We start from the raw sequence: 26,459 nt of genomic DNA, 5'->3' as shown, positions 1-26,459 counted from the left end.
ATTTTCTTTCATGATTCAGATAGAGCAGGACATTTTAAGCATTTTTCTAATTTACTCCGATTAATAATTTTTTCATTCTTTGTTGAAGGAACAGCAATGCACTTCTGATTGCTGACTGAACACATGTGTAAGTCAATGACAATCGGTATATATATATTTATATATATATATATATATATATATATATATATGCATCCACCAATCAGAAATTAGAACCTAGGTTCTTTGCTGCTCCGTATCTTTCATAGATAAACCTTTCAGCAAAGGATAACAAGAAAAGAAAGAAAATAAAATAATAGAAGTAAATTGGAAAGTTGTTTTAAATTGTATTCTCTATCAGAATCATGAAAGAAAATTTTTGGGATTCATGTCTCTTTAAAGGTGGCTAAATTGTGTCAAAATATGAAAAACTCATATTAACCTAATAGTAAAATATATTCATGTGAAAATAGGGGTGATTGAAAGATAATATAAACTGAAAATACAGCAATCTAATTTGTACCAGCTGCAGTATTTTATTTGTAAAGTATGACCAGTATGCTCTCTGATAACTTCCCTCTCACCATCATAGTTTGCTTTCCCAGCAAATGTTACTACTTTCTATAGAAGACATCTCACATTTTTTAAAGAATTCCCTAAGGGCAGCCCATGTGAGCTTTTTTCATGTTCAATCCTGCACATTTTTAGATAGTGTGAATTTAAATACTCAATACTCAAAGTCTTACATTGAAACAAAGCTAGCTCATGCAAAATAACTGCAGTGGTGCAGAATATAATGTAAAAAAAGGCATTTATATAATTCCTTTCAATGCCCCTGGCTCGGGGGGAAATGAAAAAATCATACAGTATAACAAGCATATTTGTTTATCTACCAATGAGCACCAGTTTGCTGGCAGATGTTGGTCTATTTGGGCTATTGACAACCAGAGTCTTTGGCCTCTAGTTATCAAGCCGTCAACCTCAAATACGCTGGAATTCCGCAGCGTATTTGTGGCGAGGTTGATTCGCCTAAGTTATCAAGCCCTACCCACCGGCAAAAGTAGAATTTTGTGACGTAAGCTACGATCCGCCGGACTCAGTCCGACACAGATCGATTCTTACGTCACGCCAGATGTTCCAAACGCAAGTTCGGCACAATCTGACTACTTTTGGAAGTTATCAAATGACTAGCAGGTATGATCGGCACTTTTCCGGCCCAACGTACCTGGTTTTCAATCCGTCAGCCTGGAGGTGGCGGATCCCATAGGAATCAATGGGAGTCTGACCATAGCGAAAGCTCATGTTCGCTGCTGCCCGATATCCCATTGATTCCTATGGGAGATGTCTGCACCTAACAACCTGACATGTACCCCGAGTCTAAACACCCCTAATCTGCCACCCCTACACCGCCGCCACCTAAATAAAGTTATTACCCCCTAAACCGCCGCTCCGGGACCCCGCCGCAACTATGATAAATATATTAACCTCTAAACCGCCGCTCCCGGACCCCGCCGCCACCTACATTATACCTATTAACCCCTTATCTGCCCCCCTACACCGCCGCCACCTATAATAAACATGTTAACCCCTAAACCGCCGCTCCCGGAGCCCACCGCCACTCTAATAAACTTATTAACCCCTAAACCGCTGCTCCTGGACCCTGACGCAACTATACTAAATATGTTAACCCCTAAACCGCCGCTCCGGCCCCCCGCCGCAACTATAATAAATATATTAACCTCTAAACCGCCACTCCCGGACCTGCCGCCACCTACATTATACCTATTAACCCCTAATCTGCCCCCCTACATCGCCACCACCTATAATAAATTTATTAACCCCTATCCTGCCCCCCCTATACCGCCGCCATCTATATTAAACTAATTAACCCCTATCCTGCCCCCCCTATACCGCCGCAACCTATAATCAAATTATTAACCCCTAAACCTAAGTCTAACACTAACCCTAACACCCCCTAACTTAAATATTAATTAAATAAATCTAAATAAATATTACTCTTATTAACTAAATTTATCCTATTTAAAACTAAATACTTACCTATAAAATAAACCCTACGATAGCTACAATATAACTAATAATTTTAGGATTTATTTTTATTTTACAGGCAAATTTAAATTTATTTTAACTAGGTACAATAGCTATTAAATAGTTATTAACTATTTAATAGCTACCTAGTCAAAATAATTACAAAATTACCTGTAAAATAAATCCTAACCTAAGTTACAATTAACACAATTAAACCTAACACTACACTATCATTAAATAAATTAAATAAATTACCTACCAATACCTACAATTAAATAAACTAAACTAAATTACAAAAAAAACACACTAAATTACAGAAAATAAAAAAATATTACAAGAATTTTAAACTAATTACACCTAATCTAAGCCCCCTAATAAAATAATAATAAAAAAAAAGTCCCTACCCTATTCTACATTAAAAAGTAATCAGCTCTTTTACCAGCCCTTAAAAGGGCTTTTTGCGGGGCATGCCCCAAAGTAATCAGCTCTTTTGCCTGTAAAAAAAAAATACAACCCCCCAACATTAAAACCCATCAGCCACATACCCCTACTCTAACCCACCCCCTTAAAAAAACCTAACACTAACCCCCTGAAGATCTCCCTACCTTGAGTCGTCTTTACCCAGCCGGGCCGAAGTCTTCATCCGATGGGGCAGAAGAGGACATCCAGACCAGCAGAAGTCTTCATCCTATCCGGGCAGAAGAGGACATCCGGACTGGCAGAAGTCTTCATCCTATCCGGGCAGAAGAGGACATATGGACTGGCAGACATCTTCATCCAAGCGGCATCTTCTATCTTCATCCATCCGACAAGACCTCCGGTGCGGAACATCCTTCTTCACCGACGACTACCCGACGAATGAAGGTTCCTTTAAGTGACGTCATCCAAGATGGCGTCCCTCGAATTCCGATGGGCTGATAGGATTCTATCAGCCAATCGAAATTAAGGTAGGAAAAATCTGATTGGCTGATGCAATCAGCCAATCAGATTGAAGTTCAATCCGATTGGCTGATCCAATGAGCCAATCGGATTGAACTTCAATCTGATTGGCTGATAGATTCAGCCAATCAGATTTTTCCTACCTTAATTCCGATTGGCTGATAGAATTCTATCAGCCAATCTGAATTCGAGGGATGCCATCTTGGATGACGTCACTTAAAGGAACCTTCATTCGTCGGGTAGTCGACGGTGAAGAAGGATGTTCCGCGCCGGAGGTCTTGAAGATGGAGCCGCTCCTCATCGGATGGATGAAGATAGAAGATGCCGCTTGGATGAAGATGACTGCCGGTCCGGATGTCCTCTTCTGCCCGGGTTGGGGTAAAGACTTCTGCCGGTCCGGATGTCCTTTTCTGCCCAGATAGGATGAAGACTTCTGCCGGTCTGGATGTCCTCTTCTGCCCCATCGGATGAAGACTTCAGCCCAGCTGGGTGAAGACGACTCAAGGTAGGGAGATCTTCAGGGGGATAGTGTTAGGTTTTTTTAAGGGGGGGTTGGGTGGGTTAGAGTAGGGGTATGTGGGTGGTGGGTTTTAATGTTGGGGGGGTTGTATTTTTTTTTTTACAGGCAAAAGAGCTGATTACTTTGGGGCATGCCCCGCAAAAAGCCCTTTTAAGGGCTGGTAAAAGAGCTGATTACTTTTTAATGTAGAATAGGGTAGGGACTTTTATTATTTTTTATTTATTTATTTTATTAGGGGGCTTAGATTAGGTGTAATTAGTTTAAAATTCTTGTAATATTTTTTTCTGTAATTTAGTCGCCTAGATTTAGAGTTCTGCGGCCAAAGGGGTGCGTTAGCTATGCATGCTTTTTTTCCCCCGCACCTTTTAAATACCGCTGGTATTTAGAGTTCACAGAATGGCTGGGTTTTCAGTGCGTTAGGCTCCAAAAAGGGAGCGTAGAGCATAATTTAACGCCACTGCAACTCTCGATACCAGCGGTGCTTACGGACGCGGCCAGCTTCAAAAACGTGCTCGTGCACGATTCCCCCATAGAAAACAATGGGGCTGTTTGAGCTGAAAAAAAACCTAACACCTGCAAAAAAGCCGCGTTCAGCTCCTAACGCAGCCCCATTGTTTCCTATGGGGAAACAATTCCTACGTCTGCACCTAACACTCTAACATGTACCCTGAGTCTAAACACCCCTAATCTTACACTTATTAACCCCTAATCTGCCGCTCCCGCTATCGCTGACACCTGCATATTTTTTTTAACCCCTAATCTGCCGCTCCGTAAACCGCCGCTGCTTATATTATCCCTATGTACCCCTAATCTGCTGCCCCTAACACAGCCGACCCCTATATTATATTTATTAACCTCTAATCTGCCCCCCTCAACGTCGCCTCCACCTGCCTACACTTATTAACCCCTAATCTGCCGAGCGGACCGCACCGCTACTATAATAAAGTTATTAACCCCTAATCCGCCTCACTCCCGCCTCAATAACCCTATAATAAATAGTATTAACCCCTAATCTGCCCTCCCTAACATCGCCGACACCTAACTTCAATTATTAACCCCTAATCTGCCGACCGAATCTCGCCGCTACTGTAATAAATTTATTAACCCCTAAAGCTAAGTCTAACCCTAACACTAACACCCCCCTAAGTTAAATATAATTTAAATCTAACGAAATAAACTAACTCTTATTAAATAAATTATTCCTATTTAAAGCTAAATACTTACCTGTAAAATAAACCCTAATATAGCTACAATATAAATTATAATTATATTATAGCTATTTTAGGATTTATATTTATTTTACAGGTAACTTTGTATTTATTTTAACCAGGTACAATAGCTATTAAATAGTTAAGAACTATTTAATAGCTAAAATAGTTAAAATAATTACAAAATTACCTGTAAAATAAATCCTAACCTAAGTTACAATTAAACCTAACACTACACGATCAATAAATTAATTAAATAAAATACCTACAATAATCTACAATTAAACCTAACACTACACTATCAATAAATTAATTAAATACAATATCTACAAATAAATACAATGAAATAAACTAACTAAAGTACAAAAAATAAAAAAGAACTAAGTTACAAAAAATAAAAAAATATTTACAAACATTAGAAAAATATTACAACAATTTTAAACTAATTACACCTACTCTAAGCCCCCTAATAAAATAACAAAGACCCCCAAAATAAAAAAATGCCCTACCCTATTCTAAATTAAAAAAGTTCAAAGCTCTTTTACCTTACCAGCCCTTAAAAGGGCCCTTTGCGGGGCATGCCCCAAAGAATTCAGCTCTTTTGCCTGGAAAAAAAAAATACAATACCCCCCCAACATTACAACCCACCACCCACATACCCCTAATCTAACCCAAACCCCCCTTAAATAAACCTAACACTAAGCCCCTGAAGATCTTCCTACCTTATCTTCACCTCGCCGGGTATCACCGATCGGTCCTGGCTCCAAAATCTTCATCCAACCCAAGCGGGGGCTGGCGATCCATAATCCTGCGGCTGAAGAGGTCCAGAAGAGGCTCCAAAGTCTTCATCCTATCCGGGAAGAAGAGGCGATCCAGACCGGCAACCATCTTGATCCAAGCGGCATCTTCTATCTTCATCCAATGAGGAACGGCTCCATCATGAAGACCTCCAGCGCGGATCAATCTTCTTCCTCCGACGTCCAACTGAAGAATGACGGTTCCTTTAAGGGACGTCATCCAAGATGGCGTCCCTCCAATTCCGATTGGCTGATAGGATTCTATCAGCCAATCGGAATTAAGGTAGGAAAATTCTGATTGGCTGATGGAATCAGCCAATCAGAATCAAGTTCAATCCGATTGGCTGATCTGATCAGCCAATCAGATTGAGCTCGCATTCTATTGGCTGTTCCGATCAGCCAACGTAGGTGGCGGTCGGCAGATTAGGGGTTAAAAAATTTAATCGAGTGGCGGCGATGTGGGGGGACCTCGGTTTAGGGGTACATAGGTAGTTTATGGGTGTTAGTGTACTTTAGAGCACAGTAGTTAAGAGCTTTATAAACCGGCGTTAGCCCAGAAAGCTCTTAACTACTGACTTTTTTCTGCGGCTGGAGTTTTGTCATTAGATTTCTAACGCTCACTTCAGCCACGACTCTAAATACCGGCGTTAGAAAGATCCCATTGAAAAGATAGGATACACAAATGACGTAAGGGGATCTGCAGTATGGAAAAGTCGCGGCTGGAAAGTGAGCGTTAGACCCTTTCCTGACTGACTCCAAATACCAGAGGGCGGTAAAAACCAGCGTTAGGAGCCTCTAACGCTGGTTTTCACAGCTACCGCCCAACTCTAAATCTAGGCCTTAGTGTTTGTTTGCTTTTTGTAATTTAGTTTAGTTTATTTAATTGTATTTAATTGTAGGTATTGGCTAGTAATTTATTTAATTAATTTAATGATAGTGTAGTGTTAGGTTTGATTGTAACTTAGGTTAGGATTTATTTTACAGGTAATTTTGTATTTCTTTTAGCTAGGTAGTTATTAAATAGTTAATAATTATTTAATAACTATTGTACCTAGTTAAAATAAATACAAAGTTACCTGTAAAATAAATATAAATCCTAAAATAGCTACAATGTAATTATTAATTACATTGTAGCTATCATAGGGTTTATTTTACAGGTAAGTATTTAGTTTTAAATAGGAATAACTTATTTAATGATAGTGTAGTGTTAGGTGTAATTGTAACTTAGGTTAGTTTTTATTTTACAGGTAAATTTGTCTTTATTTTATCTAGGTAGCTATTAAATAGGGATTAATAGGTATTATGTAGGTGGCGGAGGGGTCCGGGAGCGGTGGTTTAGGGGTTAATACATTTATTATAGTTGCGGCGGGGTCTAGGAGCGGTGGTTTAGGGGTTAATATTTTTATTTAGTTGCGGGGGGCTCCGGGGGTGCCGGTATAGGGGGTAGAACAATATAGTATAGTGGGTGCTTAGTGACAGCTTATCAATAAATCTGTAGAAAAGCCGAAGAGCAGCGAGATCGGATGAGTGATAACTATCACAGTCCGCTGCTCATCGCCCTGTACTTGGTGCGCAGCTTTTTTACAGCTTTTTTGATAACTTTTGTGAACATATTCAGGTCCGCGGTGGCGATGTGAGGCGAGCTTGGACGAGTGTATTGGGGCCGGCGAAGGCAGGTACATACGGAGCTTGATAACTAGAGGCCTTTATGTCCTGCCTACATTATGTGAGACTTTTACTTGTGCAGTTTCTTATAATATTTCCTTTACCTTTGATGTAATATTGTTAAAGGGACATTAAACCCAAATTTTTTCTTTCATGATTCAGATAGAGAATACCATTTTAACAACTTTCTAATGTACTTCTATTATCTAAATTGCTCCATTCTCTTGATATTCTTTCCTGAATAGCATATCTAGATAGGCTCAGTAGCTTCTGATTGGTGGCTGCACATGGATGCCTCGTGTGATTGGCTCACCCATGTGCATTGCTATTTCTTTATCAAAGGATATCTAAAGAATGAAGCAAATTAGATAAAAGAAGTACATTAGAATGTTGTTTAAAATTTAATTCTCTGTCTGAATCATGAGATACTTTTTTTGGCTTAAATGTTCCTTTAAGGTTTATGAATGTGGGCACACCCAGCATTGAAAGCATATCTTGGTTGGAGAAAGATATGTCATTGGTTCACCAGATTTATCCAGCTATGTCCTAGTAATGCATTTCTGCACATTAGAGCCTTTCTTTTTACACTTGTATGTCCCTTTAATTCATGAAGTTTGTTAACCCCTTAAAGAAGTAAAAAAAAAAAAAAAAAAAAAAAAATTGAGAAAAACACATTTAAATGGTAAATTTGCAATATACATCAATAAAACCTGTAATAGCAATAACATCACAACCTGAGAATGAAAAAGTTCATTAATGGAGCAGCATCTAGCTGGTAACCTCAGACCTCTGAGTCATAGAATGAGAAGAATGCTCGCAACTAGGGACATGATCTTACTGGGCCCCTGGGCAAAGGCTGTTGAGGTGCCCCAATTTCCACCCTTTCTGTTAGTTTATTCAGAAGCTGAGCCAACAGCCACATAGAAGCAAGATAAGCTTAATGCAGACTTAATGCAGGTAGAACCCTGGTCCCTGTGTAGTGACACTATGATTGCAGGGCCAGAATTGCCCACAAGAGGTGTGGGCCCAGTTTCAACTAAGACCTCTTAGACTCCGGTAGTTACAGCCCTGCCAGCAAAACAAAAACATATTCAAAACCTTAAAGAACTAATTAATTTAAACTAAAACAAAATAATTAATCTATAAAACAGTCCATAATAACATATGCAAAGAAACATAAACCTGAAAAGTTAAAGAGAAATAAAAGTAAAATATAAAAGAGATAATCTTGTCAGCGTTGAAATAGTGAGATGCGAGCAAAGCACAAGCTAAAATACTTCACTAGGACAATAAAGTCTTTATGAGTTCTGCATTCTAGGCTTAAATGAACACAAAACCCAAATTTTAAACAACTTTCTAATTTACTTCTATTATCTAATTTGCTGAATTCTTTTGATATACTTTGCTGAAAAGCATATCTAGATACAGTATCTCACAAAAGTAAGTACACTCCTAACATTTTTGTAGATATTTTATTATATCTTTTCATGTGACAACACTGAAGAAATGACACTTTGCTACAATGTAAAGTAGTGAGTGTACAGCCTGTATAACAGTGTAAATTTGCTGTCCCCTCAAAATAACTCAACACGCAGCCATATTGTCTATACCGGGGGCAACAAAAGTGAGTACACCCCTAAGTGGAAATGCCCAAATTGGGCCCAATAAACCATTTTCCCTCCCAGGTGTCACGTGACTCGTTAGTGTTACAAGGTCTCAGGTGTGAATGGGGAGCAGGTGTGTTACATTTGGGGTTATCACTCTCATACTCTCTCACACTGGTCACTGGAAGATCCACATGGCACCTCATGACAAAGAACTCTCTGAGGATCTGAATAAAAGAATTGTTGCTCTACATAAAGATGGCCTAGGCTTTAAGAAGATTGCCAAGAACCTGAAACTGAGCTACAGCACGATGGGCAAGACCATACAGTGGTTTCACAGGACAGGTTCCACTCAGAACATGCCTCATCATGGTCGATGCACATGCTCAGCGTCATATCCAGAGGTTGTCTTTGGGAAATAGACGTATGAGTGCTGCCAGTATTGCTGCAGAGGTTGAAGCGGTGGGGAGTCAGCCTGTCAGTGCTCAGACCATACGCTGCACACTGCATCAAATTGGTCTGCATGGCTGTCGACCCAGAAGGAAGCCTCTTCTAAAGATGATGCACAAGAAAGCCTGCAAACAGTTTGTTGAAGACAAGCAGACTAAGGACATGGATTACTGGAACCATGTCCTGTGGTCTGATGAGACCAAGATAAACTTATTTGGTTCAGATGGTGTCAAGCGTGTGTGGCGGCAAGCAGGTGAGGAGTACAAAGACAAGTGTGTCTTGCCTACTGTCAAGCATGATGGTGGGAGTGTCATGGTCTGGGCCTGCATGAGTCTGGGTCTGAAAGGCAGTATTCCAACATGATAACAACCCCAAACACACCTTCAAGACAACCACTGCCTTCCTAAAGAAGCTGAGGGTAAAGGTGATGGATTGGCCAAGCATGTGTCCAGACCTAAACCCTATTGAGCATCTGTGGGGCATCCTCAAATGGAAGGTGGGGGAGCGCAAGGTCTCTAACATTCACCAGATCTGTGATGTCGTCATGGAGGAGTGGAAGAGGACTCCAGTGGCAACCTGTGAAGCTCTGGTGAACTCCATGCCCAAGAGGGTTAAGGCAGTGCTGGAAAATAATGGTGGCCAAACAAAATATTGACACTTTGGGCCCAATTTGGGCATTTTTACTTAGGGGTGTACTCACTTTTGTTGCCAATGGCCTAGACATTAATGGCTGTGTGTTGAGTTATTTTTAGGGGACAGCACATTTATACTGTTATACAGGCTGTACACTCCCTACTTTACATTGTAGCAAAGTGTCATTTCTTCAGTGTTGTCACATGAAAAGATATAATAAAATATTTACAAAAATGTGAGGGGTGTACTAACTTTTGTGAGATACTGTAGGCTCAGTAGCTGCTGATTGGTTGCTGCACATAGATGCTTTGTGTGATTGGCTCACACGTATGCATTGTTATTTCTTCAACAAAGGATATCTACTGAATGAAGCACATTAGATAATAAAAGTAAATTGGAATGTTGTTTAAAATTGTATTTTCTACTTGAATCATGAAAGAACATTTTTGGGTTTAGTGTCCCTTTAAGTAAATATGTTGAACCCTGACAATGCTCTAGAAAGCCCCAGAACACCTACAGCCTGCTGCTCATGATACCTTTTGTTTGCCCCAGCCTTTACTTTACTCTAACAAAATTGATGTGAATATTTAATAATTAAAAGGTACACTAAAGCCAAACTTAAACTTTTATGATTCAGATAGAGCATGCAATTTCAAACAACTTTACAATTTACGTCCATTATAAAATTGTCCTGAGTCTTTTTATACACATACTTTCCAAGGAACCAGCTCCAACTGAGCATGTTCAAGAGTTCACAGTGTATATACACGTATATGAGTCAGTAATTGGCTGATGGTTGTCACATGATACAATGGGCAGGGCAATCAAGCAATGTTTGAAAATCAGAACAAAAAATCTAATGATAATTTGAAAGTCATAGAAAGTGCAATAGCTTTGTCTTTTTATTGTGCATGTGTGGATTATACAATTCTACTGTATTTAATGATCCTTTAAAAATATTTACATAAACTGTTTTGCAAGTGTTTTTTCCTTAGTGTTGTGATTGTAATCATTGTTTTTCCACATTAATAATAGTTCTTGTTTCATGAGCGAGATATTATGTATTGGGCACCTCATGCAGCTATAAATCTTATTGGCAAACCCACTAACAAAACTATGGAAAATATAGAATTTCGAACATAATCTTACTTTTACAATAAGACTACTAAGCAACCTTTCAAGTGTTTATGAATCAAGACCATAGTCTTGTACCTTCCTATTGCAACAACTGATTTCTTTCTCTTCTGTCCTCAGGTAATTGTTATATCAGACTGGATTTGTACTATCAATTATTATTTATTCATTTGGATATCTTTCATATGGTTAATTTTAATGTGCTAATATTCATGAGTGTAACAAGACATCGTCACAAAAACTTGTGTAATTCTATAGTACGTTTTTGTTAGTGTTTATGTTCATTGTCTAAATACTTTTAGTTAGGAAATTAGATTTCACAAAATAATACAAAATAATTTTAAAATAATTAATTAAAAAGAAATTTAAGCTAGACATTATATAAATCTACATACCGACAGATTAAAAATAAACTTGTTAAAGAAAATTAATCTGGGGAAATAAAAAAATAAAAACATACTTTATGCTTACCTGATAAATTAATTTATTTCATGGTGGTGAAAGTCTACGATCCATTACTCCTGGGAATTACTCTTCCCTACCACTAGGAGGAGGTAAAGATTCCTAAACCCCAAGACCTCTATAAAAACCCCTCCTATCTCATCATCACCTCATTCTAATGGTTCTAATGTACAGCCAAGCAAAAAAGGTAGTAGCAGGGAAAAAAAGACGAGCACAAGAAGAAACTACCACAAGAAAAAAAACAAAGGGTGGGGTCTCGTGGACTCTCACCATCATTAAATAAATTAATTTATCAGTTAGGCATAAATTATGTTTTCTTTCATACAAGTTATGAGAGTCCACAATCCATTACTCTTGGGAAGGCACACTCAAGCAGTGGAGTCAACTAGTAATGAAATATAAAGGGTGGGATGTGAGAAATTTACGGCGAGATTACGAGTTTTGCGTTAGCCTTAAAAAGCAGCGTTAAGGGGTCCTAACGCTGCATTTTATCTAACGCTGGTATTACAAAATTGGCAGGTACAGGCTCACCGCTCACTTTTCTTCTGCGACTTTTCCATACCGCAAATCCCCTTACGTCAATTGTGTATCCTATCTTTTCTATGGGATTTGCCTAACGCTGGTATTACAAGTCTTGGAAGAAGTGAGCGGTAACGCCGGAACATAAAACTTAACTTAACTAAAGTGCTACAAAGTACACTAACACCCATAAACTACATATTAACTCCTAAACCAAGGCCCCCCACATCGCAAACACTATAATAAATATTTTTAACCCCTAATCTGCCGACCAGACATCGCCGCCACCAACATTATACTTATGAACCCCTAATCTGCCACCCCCAACGTCGCCGCAACCTAACTACACTTATTAACCCCTAATCTGTCGACCGGACATCGCGCTACTTTAATAAATGTATTAACCCCTAAACCGCCACACTCCCGCCTCGCAAACACTAGTTAATTTTTATTAACCTCTAATCTGCCTGCCCTAACATTGCCGACACCTATTTACATTTATTAACCCCTAATCTGCCACCCCAACGTCTCCGCTACTATAATAAAGTTATTAACCCCTAAACCTAAGTCTAACCCTAACCCTAACACCCCCCTAATTTAAATATAATTTAAATACAGCTAAATAAAATAACTGCAATTAAATAAATTATTGCTATTTAAAAGTAAATACTTACCTGTAAAATAAACCATAAGATAGCTACAATATAATTAATAATTACATTGTAGCTATCTTATGATTTATTTTTATTTTACTGGCAACTTTGTATTTATTTTAAATAGGTACAATAGTTATTAAATAGTTATTAACTATTTAATAACTACCTAGCTAAAATAAGTACAAAATTACCTGTAAAATAAATCCTAACCTAAGTTACAATGACACCTAACACTACACTATCATTAAATAAATTACCTAAACTACCTACAATTAATTACAATTAAATACAATAAAGTAAAATACGAAAAAAAGAAAACACTAAATTACGAAAAAAAATAAACACTAAATTACAGAAAATAAAAAAAATTACAAGAAGTTTAAACTAATTACACCTAATCTAAGCCCCCTAATAAAATAAAAAAGCCCCCCAAAATAATAAAAAGCCCTACCCTATACTAAATTACAAATAGTCCTTAAAAGGGCCTTTTGCGGGGCATTGCCCCAAAGTAATCAGCTCTTTTACCTCTAAAAAAAAAGAATACAATACCCCCCAACATTACAACCCACCACCCACACACCCCTACTCTAAAAACCACCCAATACCCCCTTAAAAAAACCTAACACTACCCCATTGAAGATCACCCTACCTTGAGCTGTCTTCCCCCAGCCGGGCACCAGTGGTCATCCGATCCATCCAGAAGTCTTCATCCGATGGGCCAGAAGAGGACATCCAGACCGGCAGAAGTCTTCATCCTATTCGGGCAGAAGAGGACATCCGGACCGGGAGAAGGCTTCATCCAAGCGGCATCTTCTATCTTCATCCATCCGACGAGGAACGACTCCATCTTGAATACCTCTGGCGCGGAACATCCTTCTAGGCCGACGAACTAACGATGAATGACGGTTCCTTTAAATGACGGCATCCAAGATGGTGTCCCTCGAATTCCGATTTGCTGATAGGATTCTATCAGCCAATCGGAATTAAGGTAGGAAAAATCTGATTGGTTGATGCTATCAGCCAATCGGATTGAAGTTCAATCCGATTGGCTGATTGGATCAGCCAATAGAATGCAAGGTCAATTCTATTGGCTGATCCAATGTAATGTTGGGGGGGATTGTATTCATTTTTTTAAGGGCTATTTGTAATTTAGCATAGGGTAGGGCTTTTTATTATTTTGGGGGGCTTTTTTATTTTATTAGGGGGCTTAGATTAGGTGTAATTAGTTTAAACTTCTTGTAATTTTTTTTATTTTCTGTAATTTAGTGTTAATTTTTTTTCGTAATTTAGTGTTTGCTTTTTAAGTAATTTACTTTATTGTAGTTAATTGTAATTAATTGTAGGTAGTTTAGGTAATTTATTTAATGATAATGTAGTGTTAGGTGTCATTGTAACTTAGGTTACGATTTATTTTACAGGTAATTTTGTACTTATTTTAGCTAGGTAGTTATTAAGTAGTTAATAACTATTTAATAACTATTGTACCTAGTTAAAATAAACACAAAGTTGCCAGTAAAATAAAAAAAAATAATAAAGCTACAATGTAATTATTAATTACAGTATATTGTAGCTATCTTATGGTTTATTTTAAAGGTAAGTATTTACTTTAAATAGGAATCATTTATTTAATTGTAGTTATTTTATTTAGATGTATTGAAATTATATTTAAATTAGGGGGGTGTTAGGGTTAGGGTTAGACTTAGGTTTAGGGGTTAATAACTTTATTATAGTAGCGGCGATGTTGGGGTTGGCAGATTAGGGGTTAATAAATGTAAGTAGGTGTCGGCGATGTTAGGGCAGGAAGATTAGGGGTTAATAAAATTGAACTAGTGTTTGCGAGGCGGGAGTGCGTCGGATTAGGGGTTAATAAATTTATTAAAGTAGCGGCGATGTCCGGTCGGCAGATTAGGAGTTAATAAGTGTAGTTAGGTTGCGGTGACGTTGGGGGAGGCAGATTAGGGGTTAATAACTACAATGTAGGCGTCGGCGATGTTGGGGGCAGCAGATTAGGGGTTCATAAGTATAATGTAGGTGGCAGCGGTGTCCGGAGCGGCAGATTAGGGGTTAATAGTATAATACATGTGGCGATGATGTCGGGGGCGGCAGATTAGGGGTTAAAAAGTGTAAGATTAGGGGTGTTTAGACTCGGGGTTCATGTTAGGGTGTTAGGTGTAGACTTAGAAAGTATTTTCCCATAGGAAACAATGGGGCTGCGTTAGAAGCTGGACGCTGCTTTTTTGCAGGTGTTAGGTTTTTTTCAGCCGTCTCAGCCCCATTGTTTCCTATGGGGAGATCGTGCACAAGCACGTTTTAGCCAGCTTACCGCTACCGTAAGCAACGCTGGTATTATAGTGAGAAGTGGAGCTAAATTTGCTCATCGCTTACTTTTCTGAGGCTAACGCAGCCATTCAGAAAACTTGTAATACCAGCGTTGTTTAAAGTGAGCGCTGGAAAAAAAAGGCTCGTTAGCAACGCAAGTCTTTACCGACAAAACTCGTAATCTAGCCGATATTTTTTTCACTGAAAAGTTAAATCTACAACCCCCAAAAGAACACAAAAATGGCAATAACCATACCATGTATGAGACAATGTATGCATGACAATGTATGTTCCAATCAGCCAATAGAATGCAAGCTTAATCTTATTGGCTGATCTGCCCGTCTGGAGGACCACTTCTGCCCGGCTTGGATGAAGACTTCTGCCCGTCTGGAGGACCACTTCGCTTGGCTTCGATGAAGACATCTCCTGGTAAGTCAATTTTTAGGGGGTTAGTGTTAGGTTTTTTAAGGGTGTATTGGGTGGGTTTTATTTTTAGGTTAGGGTTTGGGCGGCAAAAGAGCTAACTGCCCTTTTAAGGGCAATGCCCATCCAAATGCACTTTTCAGGGCAATGTGGAGCTTAGGATTTTTTAGATAGTATTTTATTTGGGGGGTTGGTTGTGTGGGTGGTGGGTTTTACTGTTGGGGGGGTTGTTTGTATTTTTTTTACAGGAGAGCTAATTACTTTGGGGCAATGCCCCGCAAAAGGCCCTTTTAAGGGCTATTGGTAATTTAGTTTAGGCTAGGGTTTTTTTGTTTTGTTTTTTATTTTTGGGGGGGGGGCTTTTTATTTTAATGGGGCTATTAGATTAGGTGTAATTAGTTTAAATATCTGTATTTTGTTTATTATTGTCTGTAATTTAGTGGGGGGGGGGTTTGTACTTTAGCTAATTTAATTTAGGTAATTGTATTTAATTTAGTTAATTTATTTAATTATATTGTAGTGTTAGGTGTTATTGTAACTTAGGTTAGGTTTTATTTTACAGGTAAATTTGTATTTATTTTAGCTAGGTAGTCATTAAATAGTTAATAACTATTTAATAACTATTCAACCTAGTTAAAATAAATACAAACTTGCCTGTAAAATAAAAAATAAACCCTAAGCTAGCTACAATGTAACTATTAGTTATATTGTAGCTATCTTAGGGTTTATTTTATAGGTAAGTATTTAGTTTTGAATAGTAATAATTTAGTTAATGATAGGAATATTTATTTAGATTTATTTAAATTATATTTAAGTTAGGGGGTGTTAGGTTTAGGGTTAGACTTAGGTTTAGGGGTTAATAACTTTAATATAGTGGCGGCAACATTGGGGGCGGCAGATTAGGGGTTGATAAATGTAGGTAGGTGGCGGCGATGTTAGGGACGGCAGACTATAGGTTAATAATATTTAACTAATTTTTGCGAGGCGGGAGTGCGGCGGTTTAGGGGTTAATATGTTTATTATAGTGGTGGCGACGTTGCAGGTGGCAGATTAGGGGTTAATAAGTGTAGGTAGGTGGAGGCAACATTGGGGGCAGCAGATTAGGGGTTAATAAATATAATGTAGGTGGCGGCGATGTTGGGGGCAGCAGATTAGGGGTTCATAAGTATAATATAGGTGACGGCGGTGTCCAGAGCGGCATATTAGGGGTTAATAATATAATGTAGGTGTCGGTGATGTAGGGCGTGGCAGATTAGGGGTTAATAAGTGTAAGATTAGGGGTGTTTAGACTCTGGGTTCATGTTAGGGTGTTAGGTGTAGACATAACTTTTATTTCCCCATAGGAATCAATGGGGCTATGTTAGTGAGTTTTACGCTGCTTTTTTGCAGGTGTTAGACTTTTTTTCAGCTGGCTCGTCCCGTTGATTCCTATGGGGAAACCGTGCATGAGCACATTACACCATCTCACCGCTGACCTAAGCAGTGCTGGTATTGGAGTGCGGTAATGAGCAAAATTTTGCTCAATGCTCACTTATATCTATCTATCTATTGGGTACTTGTAAAGCGCAAACTAATCACCCGTGAGGGTCTCAAGGTGCTATGGGAGGGGGGAGAGGGGGGCTAAGGGAAGATTATTCAGTCGAAGAGCCAGGTCTTGAGGTCCTTCCTGAAGTTTGTAAGGGAGGTGGATTGTCTGAGGTGCAATGGGAGGGAGTTCAATGACCTTGCTGTCATATAGGAGAAGAATATTTCCTCCAGCTGTTTTTTCTTGATGCAGAGGATGACTGTGAGTGCTTGGTCGGCAGAGCAGAGTTGTCTGAAGGGGGTGTAGAAATTGACACGGTGGTTGATGTATTCAGGACCGATGTTGTGGAGGGCCTTGAATGCATGGGTTAGAAACTTGAAGGTAATTCTCTTGTTGACGGGGAGCCAGTGTAGGTTTGTTAGATGTTCAGTGATGTGGTTTTGGTGAGGTATATTGAGGATGAGTCTGGCCGAGGTGTTCTTGATGCGTTGGAGTTGTTTCTGGAGCTTGATGGTGGACCCGGCGTAGAGTGCATTGCTGTAGTCCAGTCGACTACTGACGAGGGCGTGGGTGACAGATTTTGTAGTTTCGGTGGGGATCCACTTGAAGATTTTTCGCAGTAGGTGGAGTATGTGAAAACAAGTCGAAGAGACGGCATTGACTTGGCGGTCCATGGAAAGTGATGAGTCGAGGATGATGCCTAGATTTCATGCGTGGTGTTTTGGAGTTGGAGGGTGTCCGAGGGCTGTGGGCCACCAGGAGTCATCACATGCAGATTTGGTGGGTCAGAGGAGGAGGATTTCGGTCTTGTCAGTGTTGAGTTTGAGATGGTTGTTGTTCATCCAGGTGGCGATTGCTGTAAGTGGATGTTTTTCTTTGCGGTGGCGGGGTCTTGGGTGAGATGATTAACTGGGTGTCGTCGGCATAGGAGACGATATTGAGGTTGTGTTGTTGGACGATCGTGGCGAGGGGGGCCATGTAGATGTTGAAGGGGGTGGGGCTAAGAGAAGAGCCTTGGGGTATGCCGCATCTGATTGCTGTGGGATTGGAGGAGAAGGGTGGGACTCTGACTTTCTTGGATCTGCCGCTGAGGAAGGAGGTGATCCATTCCAGTGCCTTATTGCGGATGCCGGCATCGTGTAGGCACGTGAGGAGGGTGCTGTGGGCTACAGTGTTGAATGTGGCTGAGAGGTCTAGAAGGATGAGGGCGGCAGTCTCTCCTTGGTCGAGCAGGGCACGGATGTCGTCTGTGGCAGCGAGGAGGGCGGTCTTGGTGCTGTGATTGCTCCTGAAACCAGATTGGGAGGGGTCCAAGATGTGGTTGGTCTCGATGTGGACAACAAGTTGTGCGTTGATGGCCTTCTTGATTACTTTGGCTGGAAAGGGGAGTAGAGGGATGGGGCAATAGTTTTTAGGATCTATGGGGTCAGCTGTGGGTTTCTTCAGCAGGGGTTTCAGCTCTGCATGCTTCCAGTCTTCTGGGAAGGTGCCAGTTTTGATGGAGCAGTTTATGGTGAGGCAGAATTCGTGGGCGAGGGTAAAACCCGCTTTGTTGAATATGTGGTGCGGGCATGGGTCTGAGGGTGCTCCAGAGTGGATAGATGTCATGATTCTGAGTGTGTCCTCCATGGTGAGGGGGATCCAGGTAGTCCGTAGACAGTGGCGGGTGGTGGGTTTGGGTGAGGTGGGGGTGGGTGGGTCTGCAGTGAGTGGTGAGTTCTGGAGCTCGAGGCTGTCGTAGATGTTGATGATCTTGCGGTGGAAGTAAGTAGCGATGTTGTCGCAGAGGTCCTGGGAGGGTGGGATGTAGTTAGTATCACTGTTGGGTTTGGAGAATTCCTTGATGACTGTGAACAGCTTCTTGCTGTTGTGGGTTTTGGCATGGATTCTGTCTAGGATAGTGTTTTTGTTTGTGGTTTTGATGAGGTGGTGGTGGGTGAAGACGGCTTCTTTGTAGGCGGATTTGTCCGAGGGGGACTTGCGGGATCTCCATGTTCTCTCTAATCATCTGCAGTAGCGTTTGGAGTCCTGGAGGTTGGGGGTGAACCAGCTGGCCTTGTTGGTGGGCTGGCGGCTGGACGGTTTCTTGAGGGGGGCAAGGGTATTTGCGCAGTCTGTGATCCAGCGATGTAGGTGGCGGGTGGAGGAGTTGGCGTCAGTGGAGGTCACTGGGGGGGACTTGATCAGGGTGGAGTGCAGTTGTTCTTGGGTGATGTTGTTCCAGTTTCTGCTTTGCGCGCCCGCTGTGCGCATCCGCTGCACAGTCGCACAGCGACTGCAAGTATATGGAAGTGGGAGGGGGGAAGGGTTGGAGCAGGAAGTCAGAACAATACAGCAGGGAGTCCCAGAAGGGACTGAGCAGAAGAGCAGAGAATGCAAGTATATAGAGGTGGGAGGGGGGAAGGGTTGGAGCAGGAAGTCAGAACAATATAGCAGGGAGTCCCAGAAGGGACTGAGCAGAAGGGCAGAGAATGCAAGTATATAGAGGTGGGAGAGGGGAAGGGTTGGATCAGGAAGTCAGAACAATACAGCAGGGAATCCCAGAAGGGACTGAGCAGAAGAGCAGAGAATGCAAGTATATAGAGGTGGGAGGGGGGAAGGGTTGGAGCAGGAAGTCAGAACAATACAGCAGGGAGTCCCAGAAGGGAGTCCCACAAAAGACTTCTTGTCTTTTAACGCCGGGTCTCTGAAAACCCGTAATAACAGGGATGTAGGAAAGTGAGTGGTGAGACAAAACTGCTCATTAGCACCGCACAGTCTCTAACGCAAAACTTGTAATCTAGCCGATATAGTGTTATAAGGAATATAATGTTATAAGAAATATAATGTTATAGGAAATAGTGGCTAATAAGAGTTGAGATGAGAATAGAAAGTCGAGTATGATATATCTCATATGTCTCATATAAACATATTGATGTAGTAGAACGTATTAGAATGTAATAGCGTACAGTAATATAACAGAGCATATAAAAATGTGATAACATATGAATGTATTAAACCATGGTAATGTATTAAAACATGGTAATTGCTGCAGCAATAAAAACAACTCAGAGCGTAAAAAAAAAAATAAAAAAAATAAAAAAAATGTATTATAAAAATGCAAATGCAACAACAAAATCAATCAGAATCAGAATCAAGGGTAATTTGGATCCGGAGACCTAAAAGGAAACAAGAAATACAACCAGAAGTCTGCTACTAGGACAAAGCTTGTAAATGGAAATGTGCTCACCATATGTCAGGCTGATATGTCGAATAGGGGGTCTGTCTATGCGTTTCAGCCTCGAGGGGCCTTTATCAAGACTATACCAGCGTGTGTATCTTTGAAGTATTTAAAGGCTAGTTTAGCCTATCAGAACCAAGGGGAGGTGACAAATTTTGCCGCCCTCAAAAATATGGGTGTGTGAGGTTTTGACCAATGAGTAAGTATGGAATGATGGTGGCCATTTATAATATGTGCAAGGTTATATTTTTAGTAGTTCTTTAGTGTGGTTTAAAATAATATACAGATCTAAGGTTGTGGCGGCCATCTTTAAATGAGGTCATAGTGGCCATCTTTGAAATGGGCAAAGTGACATATGTGTGGGCAGTTTACCGAAATACATGGCTGAGAGCAAAGTGTTGGCAGCCATTTTTAAATTAGGTCATTGCGGCCATATTTGAAATGGGCAAAGTGACATTAGTGTGGTCAGTGTACTAAAAGACATGGCTAAGAGCAAAGTGTTAGCAGCTATCTTTAAAGTGGGCAAAAAGTTATACTAAACTAAAATTGAAATGTAGAGTGGAAGAGAAGACTAAAAAGAATATATATAAATCCTAACATTTAGACATGTGTCCGCAATTATGTGGATCGATCTATCATTAAAAATATATATAAAAATATAGATATATAGCTACAGAAAGATATTTCTGAAAGAGGATGCTATGACTTACAGCTGAAATATCAGATATAGAAAAGACCCTATATTTAACAAAAAAAATATACTACATTCATCTACGGTGGTTTAGATAGATTCATGTATTACGGGCACTCTTTAGACCTAGCCTGAAAGGTGAGACACACTTTTACAAATTATACCGAGCTTTTCATTATAAGTAGAGCATAACACTATGCTATACTTGTACATACAAAATGATAAATGAAATAAATACATAAACCTATACCATAAAATAAATACATTGGAGATATGTATTTGCAGACAAGCATAAATATAATATAAAAATAATATAAAAATATGTATTTATAATAAATAAACATATGAATAAACATATTAACCATACTTGATTAAAGATCCAAATAAAAATAAATAATAGAAATATGTAGAAGGATATATATAGCTGTCTAGCCTAATGCTTGCAAGGTGTATATTCGTACTTTCTGAAGTGATAGAGCATTTGATGGTGCTTATATGAAAGGAGAGTATAATAAACCTAAGTGTAATTTGAACTGCTTCCCATGGGGAAGGTTCTAGTAATAGGATAAATAAATATAAAAAATGAGAAGACTGCCTCTATGCTAATGGTCAATTGCATATAGGTGTTTTTTGTACTTCTATTGAGTGTTACAGAAGATGTGCTACTTCAAAGTCTGCATTTAGACTCTTAGGGTACAGACAGTTTAGTTTGAAGATCCATTTATATTCATTTAATAGAAGAATTTTCTCGAAGTCTCCTCCTCTCCAATTTTTTTTAACTTTTTGTAACCCTGTATATTTGAGAGCCTTAATATCACTGTTGTGCTTATCTCGGAAGTGTTTATATAAAGGTACTTCATCTTTATTGCCTTCTATCTTCAAGATATGTTCTCTGATTCGATTTCTTAAGGGCCTGCAGGTCTGACCCACATACTGCAGGCCACAGGAACATTCTAGTAGGTAAATAATACCTTTGTCCTTACAGCGGATCATCTGCTGGATTTTAAACTTTTCTTTTGTGACATGTGACTGTAAGTTTTGGGTCATAGTACCATGCTTACATGCTTTGCATGTGTGGCAACAGGAAAAACCTTTAAGGTTGGTGCCTTGTATGCCTCTCACTGTGTCAGGTTTTTACCCACTTACACTGGGGGCTAGAATGGTTTTCAAGTTTCGTGTCTTTGTAAATATGAAATGTGGTCTTTCGCTGAGTGTTTCACCTATGACAATGTCTTCTTTCAACACATTCCAGTGTCTTCTAATGATCCTTTCAATTTTGTATTTATTCTGACTATATTCAGTAATACATGGGATGTCCATAGTGCCTGTGCCTGACTGTTTGGCTTTGATATTATAGTTGAGGAGGTTATTTTGATCAATTTTTTTCCACTTCCTCTACTTTTTTTTATCTTGTCCATATTGTAATCTCTTTCCTCAAACCTCTTCAATAAAATCTGGAACTGTTTCAACCATTCTGCTTTTTTGGAGCAGTTCTTCCTTACCCTCATCAGCTGGCCCTTTGGTATGTTTTCAATCCAATTCTGATGATGGCAGCTGGTTTGGTGTAGATAGTTCATGCAGTTGAGTGGCTTGAAATAGGTAGATGTGTTAATTATTCCTTTGGAGGAATCTATACTCAAATCCAGGAAATTGACCTGATGTTTAGAATATTGATATGTGATTTGTAGGTTGTAGATGTTGTTGTTCATCACTTTAAGGGTATGTTCAAGATCCTCGATACTCCCTTTCCATATCATTAGGATATTGTCTATGTACCTGCGATAGAGGACCAAGTCCGCACTGGCTGGACAGGAGTCCCAAAATATGGACTCCCATCTGCCCATATAGATATTGGCATAGCTGGGTGCGAACTTTGTCTCCATTGCGGTACCGTATAGTTGGTTGTAATACTTCCCTTCATAATGAAAATAATTATGGGTTAGTATGTACTCTATCCCTTCCAGAATGAAGTCTTTCTGTGATAACGGTATGTTTGAATCTTTGTCTAAGAAATATTATTATTTTATAGTTTATCAGTTTATGTATTTATTTAATTTATCATTTTATATGTACAAATATAGCATAGTGTTATGCTCTACTTAAAATAAAAGGCTCGGTATAATTTGTAAAAGTGTATCTCACCTTTCAGGCTAGGTCTAAAGAGTGCCCGTAATACATGGATCTATCTAAACCACCCTAGAACAATGTTGTATATATTTTTTGTTAAATATAGGGTCTTTTCTATATCTGATATTTCAGCTGTGTCATAACATTCTCTTTCAGAAATATCTTTCTCTAGCTATATCTATATTTTTATATATATTTTTAATGATAGATCGATCCACATAATTGCGGACGAATGTCTAAATGTTAGGATTTATATATATTCTTTATATTCTTCTCTTCCACTCTGCATTTCAGTTTCAGTTTAGTATAACTTTTCACCCACTTCAAAGATAGCTGCTAACACTTTGCTCTTAGCCATGTCTTTTAGTACACTGCCCACACTAATGTCACTTTGCCCATTTCAAAGATGGCCACAATGACCCCATTTAAAAATGGCCGCCAACACTTTGCTCTCAGCCATGTTTTTCAGTAAACTTCCCATACATATGTCACTTTGCCCATTTCAAAGATGGCTACTATGACCTCATTTAAAGATGGCTTTAGATCTGTATATTATTTTAAACCACACTATAGAACTACTAAAAATATAACCTTGCCCATATTATAAATGGCCGCCATTATTCTATACTTACTCATTGGTCAAAACCTCACACACCCATATTTCTGAGGGCAACAAAATTTGTCACCTCCCCTTGGTTCTGACAGGCTAGACTAGCTTTTAAATACTTTAAAGATACACACGCTGGTATAGTCTTGCTAAAGGCTCCTCCAGGCTGAAACACGTAGACAGACCCCCATTTGACATACCAGCCTGACATACGGTGAGCATATTTCTATGTATGAGATTTGTCCTAGTTGCAGACGACTTCTGGTTGTATTTCTTGTTTCCTTTTAGGTCTCGAGATCCAAATTACCCTTGATTCTCTACTACAGATCAGCCTTCAGCATTTGGATTTGTTCAGAACTTTTTGTCCTCTCCATTTGGCATTTCTATATTTTTTACTGTTGCATTTGCATTTTTATAATACATTTTTTTTTTTCATTTTTTACGCTCTGAGTCGTTTTTATTGCTGCAACGTTATACGTTATAATACATTCATATGTTATCACATTTTTATATGCTCTGTTATATTTCTGTACGCTATTACATTCTAATAGGTTCTACTACATCAATATGTTTATATGAGACATATGAGATAGATCATACTCATTCTGCATTTTATCCAATAAAGGGTTAAGTGTAAACTATTGTATTACTAGTTGTATGTTTATCAGATATTGTTTTTCACATTGCTACAAAGTAGCCCTAAGGCACTCTTTTTCTTTCCTATTTATATATGTTACTTTTTAATATACAAGTAGCTATAATGTTTTGACATCTATTTCACAAACCACTTATTTTTTCTAGCACACTGTGCACGATCGCACACAGTGGAGCCTTTATGATTTATTTCTTGATTGTTTCATTTTAAAAAAGATTTTTGATTTTGCACCTTCTGTTGATTTGTGTATAACTTTTTGTTTAATAAGTTTCTCAAGCACATGCTCTTGCTTATAATTGAATATAACTGATATAATTTGCGCATCCTGTAACTGTATGCATGTTCTATATAAAGTTATACTTGAATATATAATACATTTCTACGCTGCACTTAAGCCACTCTTCTTATGAAGACGGCGCTCCTACTTTGCACTTTGTATAGTCATACAAAAAGCCGTTAAGTTAAAAAATGTATGCGGATGAAAAAAATATGCATAATTATAAATACTTACACCTAGATTTAGAGTTCTGCATTAGCCGTCAAAAGCTGCGTTAAGGGGTCCTAACGCTGCTTTTTACCGCCCGCTGTTATTTAGAGTCAACCAGGAAAGGGTCTACCGCTCACTTCCCTACCGCAATTCCAGGCTACCGCAGATCCCCTTATGCCAATTGCGTATCCTATCTTTTCAATGGGATCTGCCTAACACCGGTATTTGGAGTCTTGGGAGAAGTGAGCGGTAGACCCTCTACCGACAAGACTCCTAACGACAAAAAAAGTCAGTAGTTAAGAGCTTTATGGGCTAACGTGTGAATATAAAGCTCTTAACTACTGTGCTCTAAAGTACACTAACACCCATAAACTACCTATGTACCCCTAAACCGAGGCCCCCCCACATCGCCGCCACTATAAAAAAACATTTTAACCCCAAATCTGCCGACCGGACACCGCCGCCACCTACATTATCCCTATGAACTCCTAATCTGCTGCCCCTAACGTTGCCGCTACCTAACTACACTTATTAACCCCTAATCTGCCGACCAGACCTCGCCGCCACTATAATAAATGTATTAACCCCTAAACCGCCGCACTCCCGCCTCGCAAACACTAGAATAAATAGTATTAACCCCTATATTATATTTATTAACCCCTAATCTGCCCCCCCCAACGTCGCCGCTACCTAACTACACTTATTAACCCCTAATCTGCCGACCGGACCTCGCTGCCACTATAATAAATGTATTAACCCCTAAACCGCCGCACTCCCGCCTCGCAAACACTAGAATAAATAGTATTAACCCCCTAATCTGCCCTCCCTAACATCGCCACCACCTACCTACAATTATTAACCCCTAATCTCCTGCCCGCATCGTCGCCGCTACTATAATAAAGTTATTAACCCCTAAAACCTAACTCTAACCCTAACACCCCCTAACATAAATATAATTTAAATGAAACGAAATAATATTCCTAAAATTAACTAAATTATTCCTATTTAAAACTAAATACTTGCCTATAAAATAAAACCTAATATAGCTACAATATAACTAATAATTACATTGTAGCTATTTTAGGATTTATATTTATTTTACAGGCAACTTTGTATTTATTTTAACTAGGTACAATAGCTATTAAATAGTTAATAACTATTTAATAGCTACCTAGTAAAAATAAATACAAAATTACCTGTAAAATAAATCCTAACCTAAGTTACAATTAAACCTAACACTACACTATCATTAAATTAATTAAATAAATTACCTACAATTACCTAAAATAAAATACAATAAAATAAACTATTCTATAACACAAAAAAAAAAACACTACATTACAAAAAATAAAAAGAATTACAAGCAGTTTAAACTAATTACACCTAATCTAAGCCCCCTAATAAAATAAAAAAGCCCCCCAAAATAAAATATTCCCTACCCTATTCTAAAATACAAAAGTAATCAGCTCTTTTAAAAGCCCTTAAAAGGGCTTTTTGCGGGGCATTGCCCCAAAGTAATCAGCTCTTTTACCTGAAAATAAAAATACAATACCCCCCCCCAACATTACAACCCACCACACCCACATACCCCTACTCTAACCCACCCAAACCCCCCTTAAAAAAACCTATCGCTAACCCCCTGAAGATCTCCCTACCTTGAGTCGTCTTCACTCAGACAAGCCGAATTCTTCATCCAAGGTGCGCAGAGGAAGTCCATAATCCGAAGTCTTCATCCAAGCGGGGCAAGAAGAGGTCCTCCATCCGGTAGAAGTGTTCATCCAGGCGGCGTCTTC

The 26,459-nt window shown here is 39.1% G+C and overlaps 1 protein-coding gene across 1 annotated transcript in view; it reads right to left on the bottom strand.

Moving 5' to 3' along the window:
• Window positions 1-21,837, bottom strand: part of LOC128636300 (astacin-like metalloendopeptidase) — a 231,116-nt gene extending 209,279 nt beyond the window's left edge. Inside the window, exon 1 of the mRNA XM_053689331.1 lies at window positions 21,762-21,837. Coding sequence (XP_053545306.1) covers window positions 21,762-21,837 — 76 coding nt within the window. The remainder of the gene's footprint in view (window positions 1-21,761) is intronic.
• Window positions 21,838-26,459: the final 4,622 nt, after the last annotated feature.

The sequence above is a fragment of the Bombina bombina genome, chromosome 7 (assembly GCF_027579735.1).
Source record: "Bombina bombina isolate aBomBom1 chromosome 7, aBomBom1.pri, whole genome shotgun sequence".
Lineage (NCBI taxonomy): Eukaryota > Metazoa > Chordata > Amphibia > Anura > Bombinatoridae > Bombina > Bombina bombina.
This window is presented reverse-complemented; position numbering and strand designations above follow the sequence as displayed.